This window comes from Macaca nemestrina, chromosome 15 (genome assembly GCF_043159975.1).
Source record: "Macaca nemestrina isolate mMacNem1 chromosome 15, mMacNem.hap1, whole genome shotgun sequence".
Taxonomy (NCBI): Eukaryota; Metazoa; Chordata; class Mammalia; order Primates; family Cercopithecidae; genus Macaca; species Macaca nemestrina.
Window position 1 is genome coordinate 17,827,495 of NC_092139.1, and position 18,520 is coordinate 17,846,014.

The 18,520-nt window shown below is 45.6% G+C and overlaps 1 protein-coding gene across 2 annotated transcripts in view; it reads right to left on the reverse strand.

Annotated features, from left to right (window-relative positions):
• The window catches only part of LOC105496488 (EYA transcriptional coactivator and phosphatase 2), a 201,859-nt gene that overhangs the window by 170,488 nt on the left and 12,851 nt on the right, over positions 1–18,520 (reverse strand). For both annotated transcript variants that reach the window (XM_011766964.3, XM_071079176.1), the window contains 2 exons: positions 16,042–16,184; positions 5,837–5,953 (listed from right to left, as the gene is read on the reverse strand). In XM_011766964.3, coding sequence (XP_011765266.2) covers positions 5,837–5,953; positions 16,042–16,184 — 260 coding nt within the window. The remainder of the gene's footprint in view (positions 1–5,836; positions 5,954–16,041; positions 16,185–18,520) is intronic.

The window sequence follows — 18,520 nt, forward strand, 5'->3', positions numbered from 1 at the left end:
TGGAGAAGTATAAGGCACAACAGCTTGCAAAGGCTCTGAAAAGTCTTATAGCAAAGATGTCCATTTTAACTTTGTGGCATGCACTATTTACTAAACGTATTTGGTATGTATGACCATGACCTGCACCAACCCCTGTATTTTTTCCTGGAGCACTTGTTAGCACTAGAACTGTGGAACACAGATCATGAAAGTTCTGTCACTTGTCCAAGGTCACACAGTTTACTGGTGGTAGATTTCATTAATCTGACATAGAGACTTCCTAAATCCAACACAATCCGGCCTCGGAGGTCTCGAGATGAGATCATTGAGTTACAAGTGCTTTTACTGAACTGTTAATTTCCTATACATCCTTGAATTGCATGTTTCCATGTTGCTCCTGAGTGGCTGCTGGAGGGGTTCTAAGCTTCAGTCTTTACGTTCCCTGGCCCTTCATAAATGCAAAAGGAGTTTCCATTGGACAGGGCTCCCACTGTTTTCCTGCTTTTTTTCTTTTTCTTTTTTTTTTTTTTTTGAGATGGAGTCTTGCTTTGTCGCCCAGACTGGAGTGCAGTGGCATGATCTTGGCTCGCTGCAACCTCCGCCACCTGAGTTCAAGCGATTCTCCTGCCTCAGCCTCCCAAGTAGCTGGAATTGCAGGCGTGTGCCACCACACCTGGATAATTTTTGTATTTTAAGTAGAGATGGGGTTTTGCCATGTTGGCCAGGCTGGTCTCGAACTCCTGAGCTCAGAAGATCCGCCCACCTCAGCCTCCCAAAGGGCTGGGATTATAGGCATGAGCCACTGTGCTTGGCCTGTTTTTAAGTCTCCCTACAACACAGAGTTCACTGGAAGGGGAGTTTATGTGGATGCAGACAGTACTACAGTCTCAAATTAGTATTCCTCTTTTCTCTTACCCTGGCCACTTACTAAAATGGAGAGTTCAGGAAATAGAAGTGAACTTGGAAAGAACACGGCCCATCAAACCTGAAGTGAGGCTAACAATGTCAATCATAACAACGATAATTAACATTTAGAGAGCATTAGTTTGTGCCAGGCACTGCTCTAAATACTTCACATACATTAACACATTTAGTCATCATAGCACCCCACGAGTCAGGTACTCTTAGCATCCCCATTTCACAGGGAAGGAAACTGGAGTACTGAGAAGGAACTGAGCTCAAGGTCCGAGGGCTGGTTTGCAGCTGTATTCGGATGTTAACTCAACCTGACTTGAGAGCCCCTGCTTTCAGTTGTTTTTAACTACCATGCTAAGGAAGGAATAACAGAGATAATAAAAAGAAAATCCAGCCTTTATGGATCTCATCTGATGTGCCCATGAATCATGTTATTTAGTCTCCCAAAGCCTCATGTTGTCACTTCTCTCACTATGATACCAGTTTCACAGGTGAGGAAACTGAGGCACAGAGAAGTCCATGTGCTTCCCCAACTCATGCCACTGTGTGTGGGGTACCGCCAGGACTGACCACAGGCCAGGTCCAGAGCTCTTAACTCCTCTGTGGCACCAGAAACTTCTTATAACACATTCTGGAGATTTTTTTCCCTCTTTTTAACCTTGGTGGTTATTTCTGTGAACAGCAGTGTTTTACCAGGAGAAGCCAAAAAGAAAAAAATCAAACCATAAGAAATACACTTCAGGCATAAAAACCCCAGGGTGAACTTAAAATAAAGAAAATAAACAACCATGCAAAGGCTGAACGAGAGCTGTGAACTTTTTTCTTTTACGTTTATTGTATATGCTATGGAGGGGCAGTGTTAGCCAAACAGCTACAGATCTCAAACCAGGGCCTTATGGGGTGATGGCTGTGCTAAAGCTTTTGGAAGTTTATGAGATTAGCTAGAAGACCTAGTGGGAGGCATCCTGGCTTGTCTAAAGCTTGCTCTGTGCTCTTCCGTAAGATGCTCTGTCGCAGTGCCTCAGTTTACTCATCTGTAAAATGATGAGGTGAGCCCCATGAGCGTCCTTTTTTTGCTTCTATAAAATTATACATTTTTTCTTTTTTTGAGACAGGGTCATGCTCTATTGCCCAGGCTGGAGTGCAGTGGGGTGATCATAGCTCACTGCAGCCTTGAACTCCTAGACTCAAACAATCCTCCCACCTCAGCCTCCTGAGTAGCTGGAACTACAGGTGCACTCCACCATGCCCAGCATTTTTTTTTTTTTTTTTAGAGACAGGGTCTTGCTGTATTGCCCAGGCTGGAGTACAGTGTCATGATCATGGCTTACTGCAGCCTTGACCTCCCAGGCTGAAGTGATCATCCTACCTCAGCCTATTGAGTAGCTGGGACTACAGGCATGCATCGCCACGCCCAGCTAATTTTTTTTTTTTTTTTTTTGTAGAGATAGGTTTCACCAGGTTTCCGAGGCTGGTCTTGAACTCTTGGACTCAAGCAATAACTATACCTGCCTTGGCCTCCCAAAGTGCTGGGATTATGGGCCAAAATTATGGTTTTAATTCTCAGAAAGGAAAAGGACTTATGCTAGCTTCTCACTATGGGCCAATTTCACAAAATCAGCATTTTCAGGCCTAAAAGTTAATAAGCCTCAATCTGCTTTATTTTCTTCTTCCTCTGAGAAACTAAGCTCAACCAATGTCTTCCATTCTGAAATGCTCTCAGTAGTTCGAGAGTTTATTTCTCCTCTGGAACAACTCAAAAAAAAAAAAAAAAGTTAATAGGAAGCACATGGGCATGGTGTGTGAGCGTTCCGTGTGTTTGTGTTTGAAAAAAATACTTGAGGAATATGTCAGGCTTGCAAAATGCCTGGGCTGTCTCAAGAGCAGTTTATAGCCATTAGCATCAGACTGAAGGCAGTTAATTGGGACAAAGCCCAGCTGCTGCCGCTGCCCTTCTGTCATCTGGGCTGCAAGGAGGATAAGAAAATAACCTGGACGATTCCCATGGTAGGGTGAGAAGAGAGCTGGAGACGGTGGCTGGTGGGGATTGAGATGGGGAGTGGGGGCCTAGGCTCACCCCTGAGAATCACCTTCCAGATGGATCTAAGAGAGTGTGAAGGGCAGGATGGCGTGAGGGTTATGTGCCTGGGCAACTGCCTGGCTCATCTCCCACTGCCATGGCCGTGTGATCCTGGGTAAGTGACTGAAACACTTTATGCCTCAGTTTCTCCACCTGTAAGATGAGGGCAGTGATAGTGCCCATGTCATGGGGCTACTGGGGAGATTAAGAGGCATGTTTATGTGCAGACGTTAGGACAGTGCCTGGAGTCCTAAAGGAGTCTAGGAAATCTCATCATTTAGAGGAAGTGGCACCGGAGAAACCGGAGTCTGAATCCTAGCTCCGAACACTTATCAGCTCTGCGGTTTTGGGCAAGTCACTTGCCCTCTCTGAGCCTCACTTTCACCATCTCTGAAAGCAGGGCTGATGGGGCCCACCTCACGTGGTTGCTGTAAGGACCAGAGAAGAAAGAACATTATTCTGCATATCCTGCTCTGGGGAGGATAGGATGAGGCTCCTTTGGAGTCCTTGAACACTGTGAGCCTTTTCCTGCTGCAGGGCCTTTGCTCTTGCGTTCCTGCTGCCTGTACGGCCCGGCTCTGGCCCCTCCTGTGGCGGCCTCCTTTCCACCAGGAGGCGCCTGACCACCTGGGGAATGCCGATTGCCACTTCTGGGCTACACCATTGCTCACGGTCCAGCATGCCACCCTGCTTTTGTCTGTCACAGGCTTCATCAAAATCTAAAATTATTTATCTATTTGCCAATCGATTACCATCCATCTTTCTCTACGAGGAGACTGTCTTTGTGGGCTGCTGTGCCCTCAGTGCCTAGAAGGGTGCCAGGTGTCAAGGTGGTGCTCAACATACGGAATGAATGAATGAATGAATGAATGGGGGCCCCTCCTACAGACCTTAGGTCACTTATTGTGTGGCTGAGGGGGTGTCAAAATGGGATAGGGGGACTGGGTTCCCAGTTCAACCTCTGTGGCCTCAGAAGCCCTGAGGCAGTAAGTCCAGTTTCTATTTAAAGAGCTGGAAAGAAACTGGCTTGAAATGGACTCAAACGCACGTTGAAGTTCAGTACCTTTACACCCCTCCTAATTTCAGGGCTGGTGCCATTTTTCACTCACTACTTGGAGAGATGGGTCCCAGCAGTTTACTCCCTTCAGTGGGTCTCAGAAAGGCCCCAACTGGGGACACAGAGATGACAGCAGAAGCAGAGGAGGCAGGAAAGTGCCAGGGTTACAGGGACGGGCTTTGCAGTGAGGCTGGGGGTCAGGATTCCACCAGGCCCCCAAGAGATCTGACGCAGTCCCTTTGCCATTACGCTTACAATAAAATCTAAACTCCTTGCCCTAGCGTTGTCCAAATCAGTCATTCCTTCTATGCCTCAGTTTCCTCTTCTGTGAAATGGGAATGATACAGTGCGGTTGCTTGAGAGTGTCATGAAGGTTGTATGAGAGAATCCACACAGCATCACCTGGCAGCTAGCATGTTTGGTCAAGGCTAGCTCATGGCATCACTGACAAACTTGAACACAGACCTTTCCAGAGAGCTATTCTCAGGGCTGGGCATGAATGCTTATCACCTGCTTTCCTTACACACATCTCTAAGATTATTGTTCTCCTTTCACAATTTTATTTTTCCTGAAATGTTGCCCTTGATAACCATTTTTATTACTTCCTTAATAAAAATTAAAATAATCAAGATGAAGTGATAATACTTCCAAGTAGTTTCTTTTAAAAGAAAAGTACTATCAAAGCTGGGTGCAGCAGTGCACACCTGTGGTCGCAGATACTCTGAAGTGGCAGAAACACTTGAGCCCAGTCTGGGCAACATAGCAAGACTCTGTCTCAAAAAAAAGTACAATCATTCATCAGCCCAGCACTTTGTCATTTTACTTTTTCAGACCCTTGATGGTAATTTTTAGCAACTTATATAAAGGGAAACAGCAGAATGGGGATCCCAAAAATTACAGCCACCAGCCCTCTGCTCCATGCATCACCTCCAGCATGCTCCCAAGGGGGCATCAGAACCGAGAAGGGCTCTTGGATGGTAAAGAGTGGAGGTGAGCATGGGAGAACCCGGCAAGCCAGTTCCTTATGGCATGTGGGTGGAGGATTACACAATGGAGTTCTTTCTTCCTTAAGGCCACCCTCTGGGGCTGCAGAGCCTTGATCCTCCTGCCTGGAATAACAGCTTCTTTACCTGACTGTCCAATATTTCCACCATCCAACATTTCTGAGTCTCTACAATAGACTTGCCTGTCCCATCACACTTAAAATACAAGCAAACTCCTTCCCACATCCCTCAAGGCCATGCGTGATTGTGCCTTGCTCTTCGTCCAAGATTCTTTCCTCCTACATGCCTTCTGACTTTGCTCCAGTCTCACGGGTCTCTGCTCTGTGCCTCAAATACATCCAGACATTTCCCTGCATGCAGCGTTTGCACAGGCTGTTCCCTCTACCTGGAATGCTCTTCCCTAAGATGTCTACGTGGCTGCTTTGCCTCACCCTTCGGGTTTCTGTCCAATGTCATCTCTTCAAGAGCCTTCCCTGATGATTTGATCTAAAGTCACAAATCTCACGGTGACTTTCCTGACCTCCCAAGTGCTCATCACTCAATATGCAAAGACCAGGTTTTTTTTTTACATTCAACCCCTTCCCAAATCATCTGGCTCATTTGCCGACTTTATCATTAGTCTTTCCCCAATGCCAGGTAATGACCATGAAGGCAGATCTCGTATCTGTTTTGTCCACTCCTTGAGATAGAGCCTGGCACATAGTAGGTGCTCAAAAAATCTGCTGAATGAATGAATGAATGGACACCCAACTTAGGTGGTCCTTAGAGACGGGCAGGAAGGGGCCACAGCGCCACACTGACCGTGCATCTGGTAGGTGTATGGGCTCTGTCCAGTGGGTGGGGTGCTGAAGCTGGAGCCATAGCTGAGGAATCCACTTTGGCCAGGGGAATGGTTCAAGCTGTCTTCTGTCTTGATGCCTTTGAAGGAAGAAGGGGAAAAACAAAAGGACCAAGGACACATGATTAGGATGCATCCTTGTCACCCACAAAAGAGCTACTGGGTCAAGACAGCATGCAATTTTATCAGCTTCCTAATGAGGAGTTGCAAACTGGTGGTTTGTCAGCCAAAGTTAGCCTATAGACATATTTGACTTGGCCTGCATATTTTTAAGAAAAACTGAATTAGTTGATTTTGTTTAAAAGTAAGGATATTTCATACACAAGAAGCTGGAGATATGGCTTCTTTTTGAATGACAAGATGGTCTAGTAACACCATGTCTGCATCACATGTGACCACAAGCTGCCCCTTTCACATGTTTCCCAGGTGATCACAGATTTCATTCCATCTGCAGGACTTTGAGGCTGGTTTTAAGATGCTATTTTCTCATCGCAGTTGTGATTTGTTTTGGTACATCCTAGGATCCTATCAAAAGTGGAGAAGGGAAAGGCAGGCTACAAATGTCTCATATTTTGTAAACGCCACCAGCTTCATGCTACCTGCCAGCGTGGTAGGTATGCAAGCCTGCAGCCCACTACTCCCCTGGGCAGTGCCGTGTATGGCTTAAATGTCCATTAGGATTTTGGGCAAAGGTGTGAAATGAACCACCCTTCCTCTGCAAAGATGATGTCACTTAACTGTCAGACACACTCTCCAATCTCATGGGCGGGGGGGGGGGGACCTGCTTATCCCAAGGCCACAGTTACAAATCTGCCTTCTACTTCAGCAAAACGTGGCATGCTTACCTAAAGCATAGGTACTAATCCCATGAACAACTGGTTGAGAAAGGGACTGTGTTGAGGAGGTGAGGCTAACCATCATCAGCTCATTCACTTAATTTTTATCGAAACTGTAATGAATGCATTGTAGAAAATTCCAATAGTACAAAAGGCATAAAGTGTCTCTTCCTATCCCTGACCTCAAACCCCAGCTCTTCTGCCTATAGGCAACCATGATTACGAGCTTTATGGAACACAGTTCACTTCCAGACAAGTTCTGTGCATATACCAACTTATGCATATAATACACATATGTAATGTATATATCTATTCCATCTTTTAAAAAATAAACTGGAGTATTCTATAAATTCTGTTCTTCATTTTTTTCTTTTACTGCTTCATAATATGTGATAATGATCATTCTTCATGAGCTTATAAAATTCTTCCTTACTTTGTATTGATGGCTGTGTGACATTCTAATGTGTGGTTTCCCTACCATTTAACCAGTTTCCTATTCATTAACTTTTGGGTGGTTTTTAGATTTTATGACTCTAATTTAAGCTGCAGCAAACACACACATAACACACACACGCAGCAAATGTGTATACATACACACACACATACATGCAGAAAATATATTTAACATATAGATGTACCTATATGCATATACATATGTATTTGCTGCAGCTTATAGTCATCACACCACACACACACATTTTGTGCACATGTGCAAGTCTTTTAGGTAGGTAAATTCCCAGTAGTTGGAATCACCGAGTCCAGGGCAAGAGCGTCTTAAATTTTCTTGGATGTTGCTGAATGGTGCTCCCTACATTGTAGGTGACATTCTCTCCAAGCACTGAGTGAGCCCTGCTTCTCCACAACCACACCAACTGTGTTATCAAACATTGCTTATCTCTGTCTATCTTGTGGGTATAAAACAGTATCTCATTGCTGTTTAAAATTTCATTTCTTTCAAGAACACTTCTAGTTCTGCTGATGGTTTTTTTATTGAAATTACCTCCTTCTTATCCTGTCAACCCCACAAAATAAGAGAATGCTCAGTAAGGTAAAAACAGATAGATTATGAGTCAGGAAATCTGGGCTGGAGTCCTAGATGGTTTGCTTCATTGATTGGTGACCTCGGAAGTTTTTCCTGCAACCCCAGGTTGGAGGCCTCCTTTCTTGTGAAATGATGGGTTGTTAGGAAATTAAAGAGGAAAGAATGAACACACAAAGGCTCTGAATGAAGTAATTAAAGCACACATCTCTTTCATCCTCACATCAGTCTCACGAAACAGGCAATATAGTACTTCTCTCATTTTAAAGATGTGGGAATTGAGATTGCCCATCCATTGGACTGGGGTCTTGCAATTGGCAGATAACTCTGAAGTCAAGGTTCCTTATCTTGATGCTTCTCAATAATAGGTGTGAGGGGTTTTAAGCCATTGATGGTGCCAGACTTTAGTAACAACAATGATGGCAGAAACAAGCAATATTTATACAGCACCTTCTTTTTGCTCAGTCCACCAGGAGTGGTTAAGGTTGCATTGGGTACAGTCGGCCTCACCATGCACCTAAAGTAAAATCTAAACTCTGCAGTGCAGTGACCCCCAAGGCCCTGTGTGGGCTCAGCCCACCCCTCCGACCTCACTGCCTTTCCTGGGCTCCTTCACTTACTTTGCTCAAGTCATATGCTCAGACACTGTTTGTTTCAGTGATGGGATGGAAAGCTGAAATCAGAAATATCACTGCTTGCTCAGCCAGTTCCCTGATGATGAAATCCAGGTTGATGCCAGTTTTTACTATTACAATCCAAGATGAAATGTACATACTTCCTCCAGCAATGTCACAGTGTTTGTCTTGGTTGGATACAAGACAGAAATTGCTGCATCTAAGGATGCCTACATTGTCCATTTTAAATAGATAGAGACAAACTTCAACAATGTCTTTGGACTCAAAGCCTTTGCATATGTTGCTTCCTCTGCCTGGAACCCACACCTCCCTCTTCTCTATTAGGCAAATATTGTTTGCCTAGAAAGGCCTTCTATGATCTAAGTCAGCCCTGAGTAGCATGCAGTTCTCCTGCCTGGCACTCATCCCAGTTCACTGCTGAACCTCTGCTCTCTGTTTAGGCTGGAGGCTCGAGGAGGGCGGGGCTGGGTCCCTCTTGTACCCTGAAGTCTCCCCATATGTGGCTCCCTGTCTTGCACATAGTAGGTGCTCAGAAACTGGTGAATGAATGACTACGAAAGAAAAGAAAATAAAGTTTTTCACCTCTTCTTTTGTTTGCTGAAGCGGTTGGATCATAAAATTCTAATCCATGAGAAAAAGAAGAGAATATGAAAATGGCAAAGGCGCACGAGGGCCTTCATCCCGTAAGTCTGTTGTCCGGACTGCGGTCCATGCATCAGTCACAAATTCAGAACGAGAAAGTCAGACACTGAGAAGTAAACATGCAGACACTTTTGCAGCAACTTGGCATTGTTCTGACATCTAAGGCCATTTCTCCAGACTTGTATTTAGTATGTTTTTAAAACATTTTAATTTGGCCCAGTATGGTGGCTTATGCCTGTAATCCCAGCACTTTGGGAGGCCGAGGTGGGCGGATCACTTGAGGTCAGGAGTTCAAGACCAGGCTGGCTAACATGGCGAAACCCCATCTCTACTAAAAATACAAAAATTAACTGGATGTGGTGGTGCACACCTGTAATCCCAGCTACTCAGGAGTCTGAGGCACGAGAATTGCTTGAAACTAGAAGGTGGAGGTTGCAGTGAGCTGAGATCACGCCACTGCACCCCAGCCTGGGCTACAGAGTGAGGCTTCATCTCAAATAAATAAATACATATTTTAATTTGATTTTTCTAGCAATTCATTTTATTTTATGAAAATATTAGTCCATAGTGGAATGGCAATTAAAAAGCAAAAACCTGAAAACTGGTCTTTTAAACCAGATGGAGAAACACTGCTCTAAGAGATTGTGTTCAAAGGAAATCTGGTCACGGTTTGGCCCAGAGGCAGACTGATCTCATCAGACCTCCTGCTCCCCAGGCATCTCTGATGACTATCTTCATAGCAAAGAGAAAGAGGCCTCTGAAAAGGTGCTTGTGAACTATCTGCAAGTTCCACTGGCTTCCGCTCATGGAAGCACCAAAGTGAGTGTGTGGATTTCAGAGAGGGTGTCAAAACCAGACAGCCACTAAGCATTCATTCACTCATTCACAACTATTAGCTCAGCACCTGCAACAGGCCAGGAGATACAGATCTTGATGCTGGAGATACTGTAGTGGTTGGAGCTTACATGCTAGTGGGAGGAGAATGACAGTAGAAAAACAAGTAAAAACCCACAGTAGAGGAGAAGCATACGAAATACTTTTTGGCTAACACAAGAGACAACATGATTGGCTCCCAGACTCCCCGGCACACTCAGCGGCACACACTTTTCCCTTCCATCTTATGAACCTCACACTAACACAATTCTCCAAACATGATTAAATCTTTTGGACTCCATTTAGAGTCTTATGGTGCTAAAAAGAAGAATGAAGCAGGGAAGGAGGCAGCAAAGTTGGTCAAGAGGAGTCGGGATTTGAAATTTCAAACAGAGTGATCCGGAAAGGTCCCATGGAGGATGAGGAAGAGATTCCACGGAGGAAGAGACATTTGAACAAAGACCTGAAGGACGCAAAGGAGCAAGATTCGTGGATACCCAAAGGAATACCTGTCCAGGCAGAGGGAAGGCATGTGCGAAGGTCCTGAGGCAGAAGCGTACTTGGTATGTTGGATGAATTAACAGCAAGGAAGCCAGTGAGGCTGGAGTGGCGAGAGGGTGAGCGATGAGGTCAGAAAGATCATCAACATGGGGATGGGGCAAAGATACTGCAGTGGAAAACCTTTGGCTTTGATCCTGAGAGGGGCCCCGGAGGGATCTGAGCAGAGGAGAGACAGGAGATGGTTCGTGTTTAAAATATCAACAGCCCCCTGAGCAGGTGCTCAGTGATGTGAATTCTGGATCAGCCCATGGCACTTGGCACAGTCCAGAGTCCTCGTTTCCTGTCCTGGCTCTGGGATATCACTGAGGCAGGTGCCCTCTGCTTTCCAAGCCTCAGTTTCCTCATGACTACAATGAGGGTTTTGGACCAAATGAGCGCTTCCCTATCTTCAATGTTGTGCACCATTTGCTTGGTTTTCCCGTATCCCAGCACCATCCATATAATGATTCACTTCATGTTATTTTGAAACATCAGGCCAGGCATGGTGGCTCATGCCTGTAATTCCAGCACTTTGAGAGGCCGAGGCAGACAGATCATTTGAAGCCAGGAGTTTAAGACCAGCCTGGGAAACATGGTGAAACTAAAAATACAAAAAATACAAAAAATTAGCTGGGTGTGGTGGCACACATATGTAATCCCAGCTATTCAGGAGGCTGAGGCAGGAGAATTGCTTGAACGTGGGAGGCAGAGGTTGCAGTGTGCTGAGATCATGCCACTGCACTCCAGCCTGGGTGACAGGGACAGACTGCGTCTCAAAAAAAAAAAAAAAAATCGACTCAATTTTAAAACTATTTGCTTGCCTTAAGCAATAATGACTAAGGAATCACAGGTTCCATACACACACACACACACACACACACACACACACACACACATATAAACACACACATATAGATATAAAATAAATATTAAATATACAACTACATTTTTTTTGGAGACAGGATTTCACTCTGTCACCCAGGCTGGAGTGCAGTGGCACGCTCACGGCTCACTGCAGCCTCGACCTCCCAGGCTCAAGTGATCCTCCCATCTCAGCCTCTCTAGTAGCTGGGACCACGTGTGTGGCACCACGCCTCGTAGTTCTGGAGACTCAGCACCCAGAGGCTTTGAAGCTTCCATCTTCAGCCTGCTGGAATCGGAGCCCACCATGTCTGAAGAAACCCAGGAGGAAGGACCACATGAGAGGGAGGCCCCAGCGTGCCATCGAGGCAGCCCCAGCCCACCTGCTGGCTGAGCACAGCAGCGTGAGAGGGACTGCGGGAGACCAGCAACAGGCCCACCTGGCCAGCCCACAGAAATAATTTGTCAGTGTTGTTTTAAGCCACTAAGTTCTGGAGTGGCTTTGTACACAGCCAGAGACAACAAAAATTCTTTACCATTATCCAGGATAGTGAAGAATGGTTATAACCCACGACCCAGAAATTCCTCTCGTAGGTTTCCACCCCTGGGAAACGCACAAAGATGCTGATCGCAGCATCCTATGTAATGAGAAACAAAGCCCTAAAAGACTATCTAAAGAATGAGTAAATAAATTATGGTGCTGTCAAGTAGTGGAATATTATACAGTAGTGAAAATGAATGAACTACAGCTACTTGTATGAATATGGATACATTTTACAGACATAATGTTGGGTGGAAAAAGCAAGTTGCAAAAGAATCTGTACTAAAAGACACAATATAGGTAAATTTTAAAAAATGCTTAAAATACTCTACATTAAAGGTCAGCAAACTCCAGCCCATAGGCCAAATGTGATCTGCTGTTCATTTTTGTAAATAAAGTTTTTTGAGACATAGACAGCCATTTGTTTATGCTTTGTCTATGGCTGCTTTCATGATACAATGGCAGAGTTGAGTGGTTGAGATAGAGACTGTGTAGTCTGCTGAGACAAAAATATTTACTATGTGGCTCTTTATAGAAAAAGTTTGCTGATCTCTTCTACATAAAGAAGTGTGGGGGAATGATAAACATGAAATTTGGGGGCACAGGAATCTTTGAGAGGAAAGGAAGGCCACCTCCCTTTATTTTTTGAATTGAACGGTCAGTTCATAGGTGTCGTAGTGTTACTCTACTATGTATGTCTTTAATATTGCATAATAAATTGAGAAAAAAATACTCAATACTCTGTCCTTGTCTCTAGTTTGCTCAATTGTGTTATTTCCTGCAGCTATTTAAACAAAGTAAATAGCACTATTTGCCAAGGAGCAATGAAAAAAGTTTCCTGACAAGATTCAACAAGGTTTGTCCAGACGATGAGCAAACACGGCTTGCTCAGGCACAGGCAGATATAAAGGGAAACGGCTTTTCGTCCACCTGTTATTGTTCAGTGACATGGACATTCTGTGTGCGTGTGTGTGTGTGTGTGTGTGTGGCAGCCTCGCTTCTACTGGGACAGGTGACATTTGTTGAGCATTTCTCTTGGGGTGGGCCCTGGTGAGGAAGCCCTTCATCTAGATCAGGGTCATGGACCAAATCTGGTCTACTGCCCGTTTGTGTAAATAAAGTTTTATTGGAACGCAGATACACACATTAGTTTACATATGGTCTGGCTACTTTCATGCCACAATGGCAGAGCTGAGTAGTTGTGATAAAGATCATATGGATCACAAAGTAGAAAATATTTATGACCTGCACCTTTACAGAAGAAGTTAGCCAATCCCTGGTGTAGATGATCTCATTTAACCCCCCCAGCAATCATGAGAGGGGTAGACTTAGTATTACTCCCATTGTATGAACGTGAAAACTGAGGTTTAAGGAGGGGAGGCTGCTCCCTCAGAGTCTTGCAGCCTGCAACAGGCAAGGGCGGGATGTGAATCCGGGCAGCAGAGTTCCAGGACATGTGCTCTTATCATCTACACTGTATCATCCAGGAACAGATGGTCCAAAAGTAACTGAGACAGTAAAATAACTTTGCACCAAATTGATTTCCTTCTGATGCCATGTTTTGTCTGGGAACAGGGCTAGTTTTCTCTTTTATGTGAAAAAGAATATGGCTTCATTTTTCTTGGCTCTCAGCCAAGCAGGGTAACTTATGTGTGATTGTATTCTAAGCCTTCTAGCACAGGAGGGGAAGAAAGTTAGAAAAGATGCCCACACCTGTTGGCCAAGGTCTGTCATAGGTAATCCCCCAGGATTTACAGAATGCACAGCCAGGCGTCGGAACCCCACGGGTGAGGGCTCGGGGTCCAGAGCCAGGCTACCCGGGCTTAATTCTACCTCTGCCACCAACCAGCTGGGTGACCTTGGGTAAATTATTTAACCTCTCTGAGTCTCTGTTTCTTTATCGCTCAAGGGAGGATAATGAGGTGACCTTCCTCGTAGGGTTGAGGTGGGGATTAAAGGAATTAGTGGAAATAAACCAATGTGAGTGACAGGAAGTCAACGATGGTGACGATTACTAAGCCTGGTCTGATGCCTCGACAGGACCTATCAATTCCGCCTCTAGAGTTGCTCTTGATTCTGTCTACATGTGTCTGTCCACTGCCATGGCCTCGCCCCAGGCCTCCAACATTTCCTGCTCCAGGCTTCATCTGTCTCCCAACCGGCCTTCCTGCTTCTCTTCCTGATTACATCTGAGCCAGACACACCACAGCAGCCAGTGTGATCTTTAAAACCTAGGCTGGGCACGGTGGCTCATGCCTGTCATTGCAGCACTTTGGGAAGCAGAGATAGGAGGATTGCTTGAGGCCAGAAGTTCAAGACCAGCCTGGGCAAAAAAGTGAGACCCTGTCTCTACAAAAAAATAAAAAAAAATTAGACAGGGGAGGTAGTGAGTGCCTGTAGTCCCAGCTACTCATGAGGGTGAGGGAGGAGGACTGCTTGAGCCTGGGAGGTAGAGGGTGCAGTGAGCTATGATTGCACCATGGCACTCCAGCCTGGAAGACAGAGCCAGACCCCATCTCTAAAAATAATAAAAATAAGAATAAAATTTAAAAAAATCCCACATAAGTTGTATCCTATTACCCACTGCTGACAAACCCTCTACTGGCTTCCAGTCTCACTTGGAGCAGAATCCCAAGTCTTTCCTGGGCCTCAGAGGCCCCGCCCACCTCACTCACCTCATCTCCCATCGTGCTCCAGCCATTGATCTTCTCAGAACTGCCAAGTTCCTCCCCATTCCCAGGGGCTGCCCCTCTGCCTGGACGCTCTCCTGTCTATGCCTGCACATGGCCCTCTCCCAGTTCTCAGCTGAATTCGCTCCTTATTTAAAGGCCTTTCCTGGTCCTAGAACCTAAAACAAGTCTTTTCTTCCTTTATGCCGTGCATCATAAATTACACATACAGATTTAAAAATCTGGGGCCAGGTACAGCGTAGTTTCCTCCTGCCTCCTTTTCCTTTGTGAACCACCCCTTCCCCACCTTCAGATCAGTTGTTTTGGGTGAGGCTGACCTGACCCCTGGTTCTGTGGGTGGACATGTGGCCAAATATGGCCACCCACAACACCTATCTTCTTGGATGGATGTGGGAGTACAGCAGAGAAATTCCTGGGACTCTGCGGGAAGTCCTAGACAGTGGGGGCTCTCTTTTTGGGGGGGCACTGCAGCCCGAAACTGCCAGGGCTGTCTTTGCCACCACAGTGGGAGAGACTGCCTGAGCCTGAGGTCCACAGATAGGGAAGCAGAGGCTGAGTCCTGATATCATTCCTTGAGGACCTGGACCCAGGCCTGCCCGAAGCCAGTGCCCTAGGTTTTTCCAGCTACATAGGCAATAAACTCCTGTTTCCTCCAGCTGATTAGCTTGGGTTTCTGTCACTTGCTACTAAAAGGGCTTTGGTTAAGATATCAGCTAGGAGGGGAGGGAACAGCATGACTCAAGGCCAGAGGCAAGGGCAGGTGGGCATGGACGGTGAGCCAGGTCCGCAAGTCTTCAGTTCTTAGCTGTAAGATGTGAACAGTCAAGGGTGGGAGGTCTGTTGTTTCTGCCCCGTCCCCCACCACATCCATTTCTCCTTCTTCCAATATGACCACTCTGTTTTCCTTTAAGAAAACCACCCCTCCTGCATAGACAATCCACAGGCTTCAGCTTCCTCATCTCCATCACCCTGTTCTCCTTGCCTTGCTATAAGCATCGTCACATGGCCCAATTTGGGCCAATGAGGGCCAATATGGGATTCTGTTGGAACTTCTGGGAAAGACGAGCTCTCCTTCCACTAGGCATTTGGAGCTAAAAGGATGCAAACCTTGAGTGGACAGGCACCATCTTTGCTGTCATGCAGGGAGAACTTGCTGGGAGCATCTGAGGATGGAAAGAGACTTACTCCTCGTGATGACACTTTAGCACCTAGATCCAGCCATACCTGATGAGGGTTGTATCCACAGATCTCTCAGTATGCAAATCATTCAGTTCCGATTTTCCCTAAACCAGCTTAGGTTCAACTTCCAATTCTTGCCATCAAAAAGGGTCTTCATATTATAGGCTATAGAATTTGAACCATATTTAAAGTGTTACTCTTTTCCCTTTATCTCTAATCCAGAATCAGGTTGGTTGTGTTTATCAATCCACATTTAGCTGAGACAATAGTGCAGAACAAAGACCATGATTTGGGGACAGGAGGAGGAGAGTAAGGACTTGTTTGCTACTCACTGTAGGAAGGGATTCCATAGGCTTGTGCTGGAGGTGGGTAAGCTGTGTAGGGGGTAGCCTGCTGGATCCCCGCACTGTACTGCGTCTGGCCGTAGGCTGCCATGGCTGTGGAAGGCTGGCTGGGGAGGACACGTGGGCAAGATCTGTGTGGAAAGAGAGAAGATTAAATCTCCAAGCCCAGTCTGGCACCCCTTCTTCCTTATCTTGATATCAATACCCCCATTTTTCTTTGGGGTTCTGCTCTTTCCAGAGCAGAGACAACGTACATGTTCACCAAATTCCATTTCATTTTCCTCTTCCAGGGAAGCAGGAAGATTATATTTTCTGTCTCCTGTACAGTCAGATTCAGCTGTGTGACTGGGTTCAGCCCCATAGAATGTAAATAGATATGCTGTAAGCCACTCGCAGGCCTGGCCAATGAACACATCCCCTGCAACCCTCCTGTCCTTTCTCCTCTTTTGACAGTAACTGTGGAGGGCACAGGTTAAGATGGCAGAGCCATAATATGGAAACACTCTGGATCCCTGAGTCAGCTTGTGGAGGAGAGACAGCTGCCCTGGAGGGTTTCACCCCATCCACACTGGACTTCATGTAAGAAACAAACCTTTGTTGTGTGAAGCCACTGAGATGTCGAGGTTTACTGATTACTGTAGCATAGCCTATCCTACCCCGATTGTCCTAATTTAGATACCTTCTCAATTGACTGCAGCTTTAACAGGGCTGTCAATCAAAATGTCTTGCTCTTAGCTAAGGGGTGGGGACATGATGCAAGATCCTCCAATCAGACTCTGTCTTAGGAATTTAAATCCTCCATATTGCTTGAATGCTGAATCTGTCCTATTCTTAATCTCTCTCAAGGCCTGATTATTTCATTTATGTTTTGAGCTACTCCAGATATTCCCCCAAAAGTTCTTTTAGACTTATATCAGCCAGAGTTCATTTCTGTTGCTTGCAACCAAAGACCACAAATGGGTTCTCTACTCCACGGAGAACAACAGGTTCTATAATGGGCTAGGATGTACAGGGTTCCCTACTTAAGATATTTGTACTGTGGGTGCTGCCAAGCACTGTGTTTTTTACTAAGGGTTGGGAATTATGTCACATGCAACTGGTATGTACATTATATCTCACGGATGCTCTTATGAAATCCCTGGGGTGGAGGCTCTTATCTCTCCTGGTTTAGAGATGAGGAAACCAAAGCTCAGAGAGCTGAAAACACAGCTACAAAGTGGTAAATATAGAGCTTAAACGAAGGAGTCTGACTGCAGAGCCCATGCTTGGAACCATGAATCTGCTATTTCTCATAGGACTGGGATTCATCCAGCCCTGCAGATAGCAATAAATAAAGTCCAGGTGAGTTGTTCAAACACAAAGGGAGCAAAATGGTGGCCTAGGGGCCACATCCAGTCCACAGATCCGTGGATATAACTTCTTCGGCCACTGAAGTTATTTTTTTTTCCTAATTTGAAATTGTTGCTAATATTTGAAAACCAGGTTACACGCACACATACACACACACAGGCACACACACGCAGGCATGCACACACACACGCTTGCTTTGTCTCCCTTCTCTTGAAAACCAGGTGCTTCAGCATACCTGGGTCTGCACTCCTGTGTGGTGCTATCAATAAGCTGGATTTGAGCAGCAGCCACTTCTTGAGACCGAATCACACCCTGTCTGCAACAATCCCTACAAGGGCCACTTCCCTTAGCGGTAAAGGTAGTCAATTCTCATGCCTACGTGCCAGGCACTGTCCTAGTTACTTCATGTGAATTGGCTCATTTAAACTCCACCACAACTGTGACAAGTCTTGGAGGTAATTTCTGTTTCTATCCCCATTTTACAGGTAAGAAGACAGAGGCAGAAAGGTGAATAACACGTCACAAGCACACGGCTGATACAGAATTTGAACCCTGGCTCCAGAGGCCACACCCTTAACCCCTCCGCTCTGCCATCCTCCCCCAGACACCACAACTATCATGCGTCTAACTATCATAACTGGGTTAAGCGTACAGGTAAATGTTGATGAGATTCCCCAATCTGTGTCTGATTCCATTTTGGTTATGTGACATCACTTTCGTTAAAGCCTGTTTGCTTCCAGAGTTCCTCCTCCACCTGAGGCCTCATAGCAGGTGAATGCAAAAGTTTATGGAATTATAAACAGATGTCCCTTATCCCCGTCTTTCTTTTTGACTACTGCCATGATAAAGGGTTATTTGGGGGAACCTGTTGCAAAATGCATAAGAAACTCATTTGAGCTGGAGATGTCAGCCCCAGTCCTGGAAGGCATCTCATTCATCAATATTTCAGCTCTCTGGGGCACTGAGAAGCATGCAACCTGCAGAGCAGACAGCCTTATTTGAAAATGTTCCCAATTCACACCCTTCCTTAGAAGAGAAATAGAAGCTGGAGACCCAAGTCGATCAACTCCTGCTTGCCATCAAAACCCATTCAAGTGGCTCAGATTAAACAGGGGCT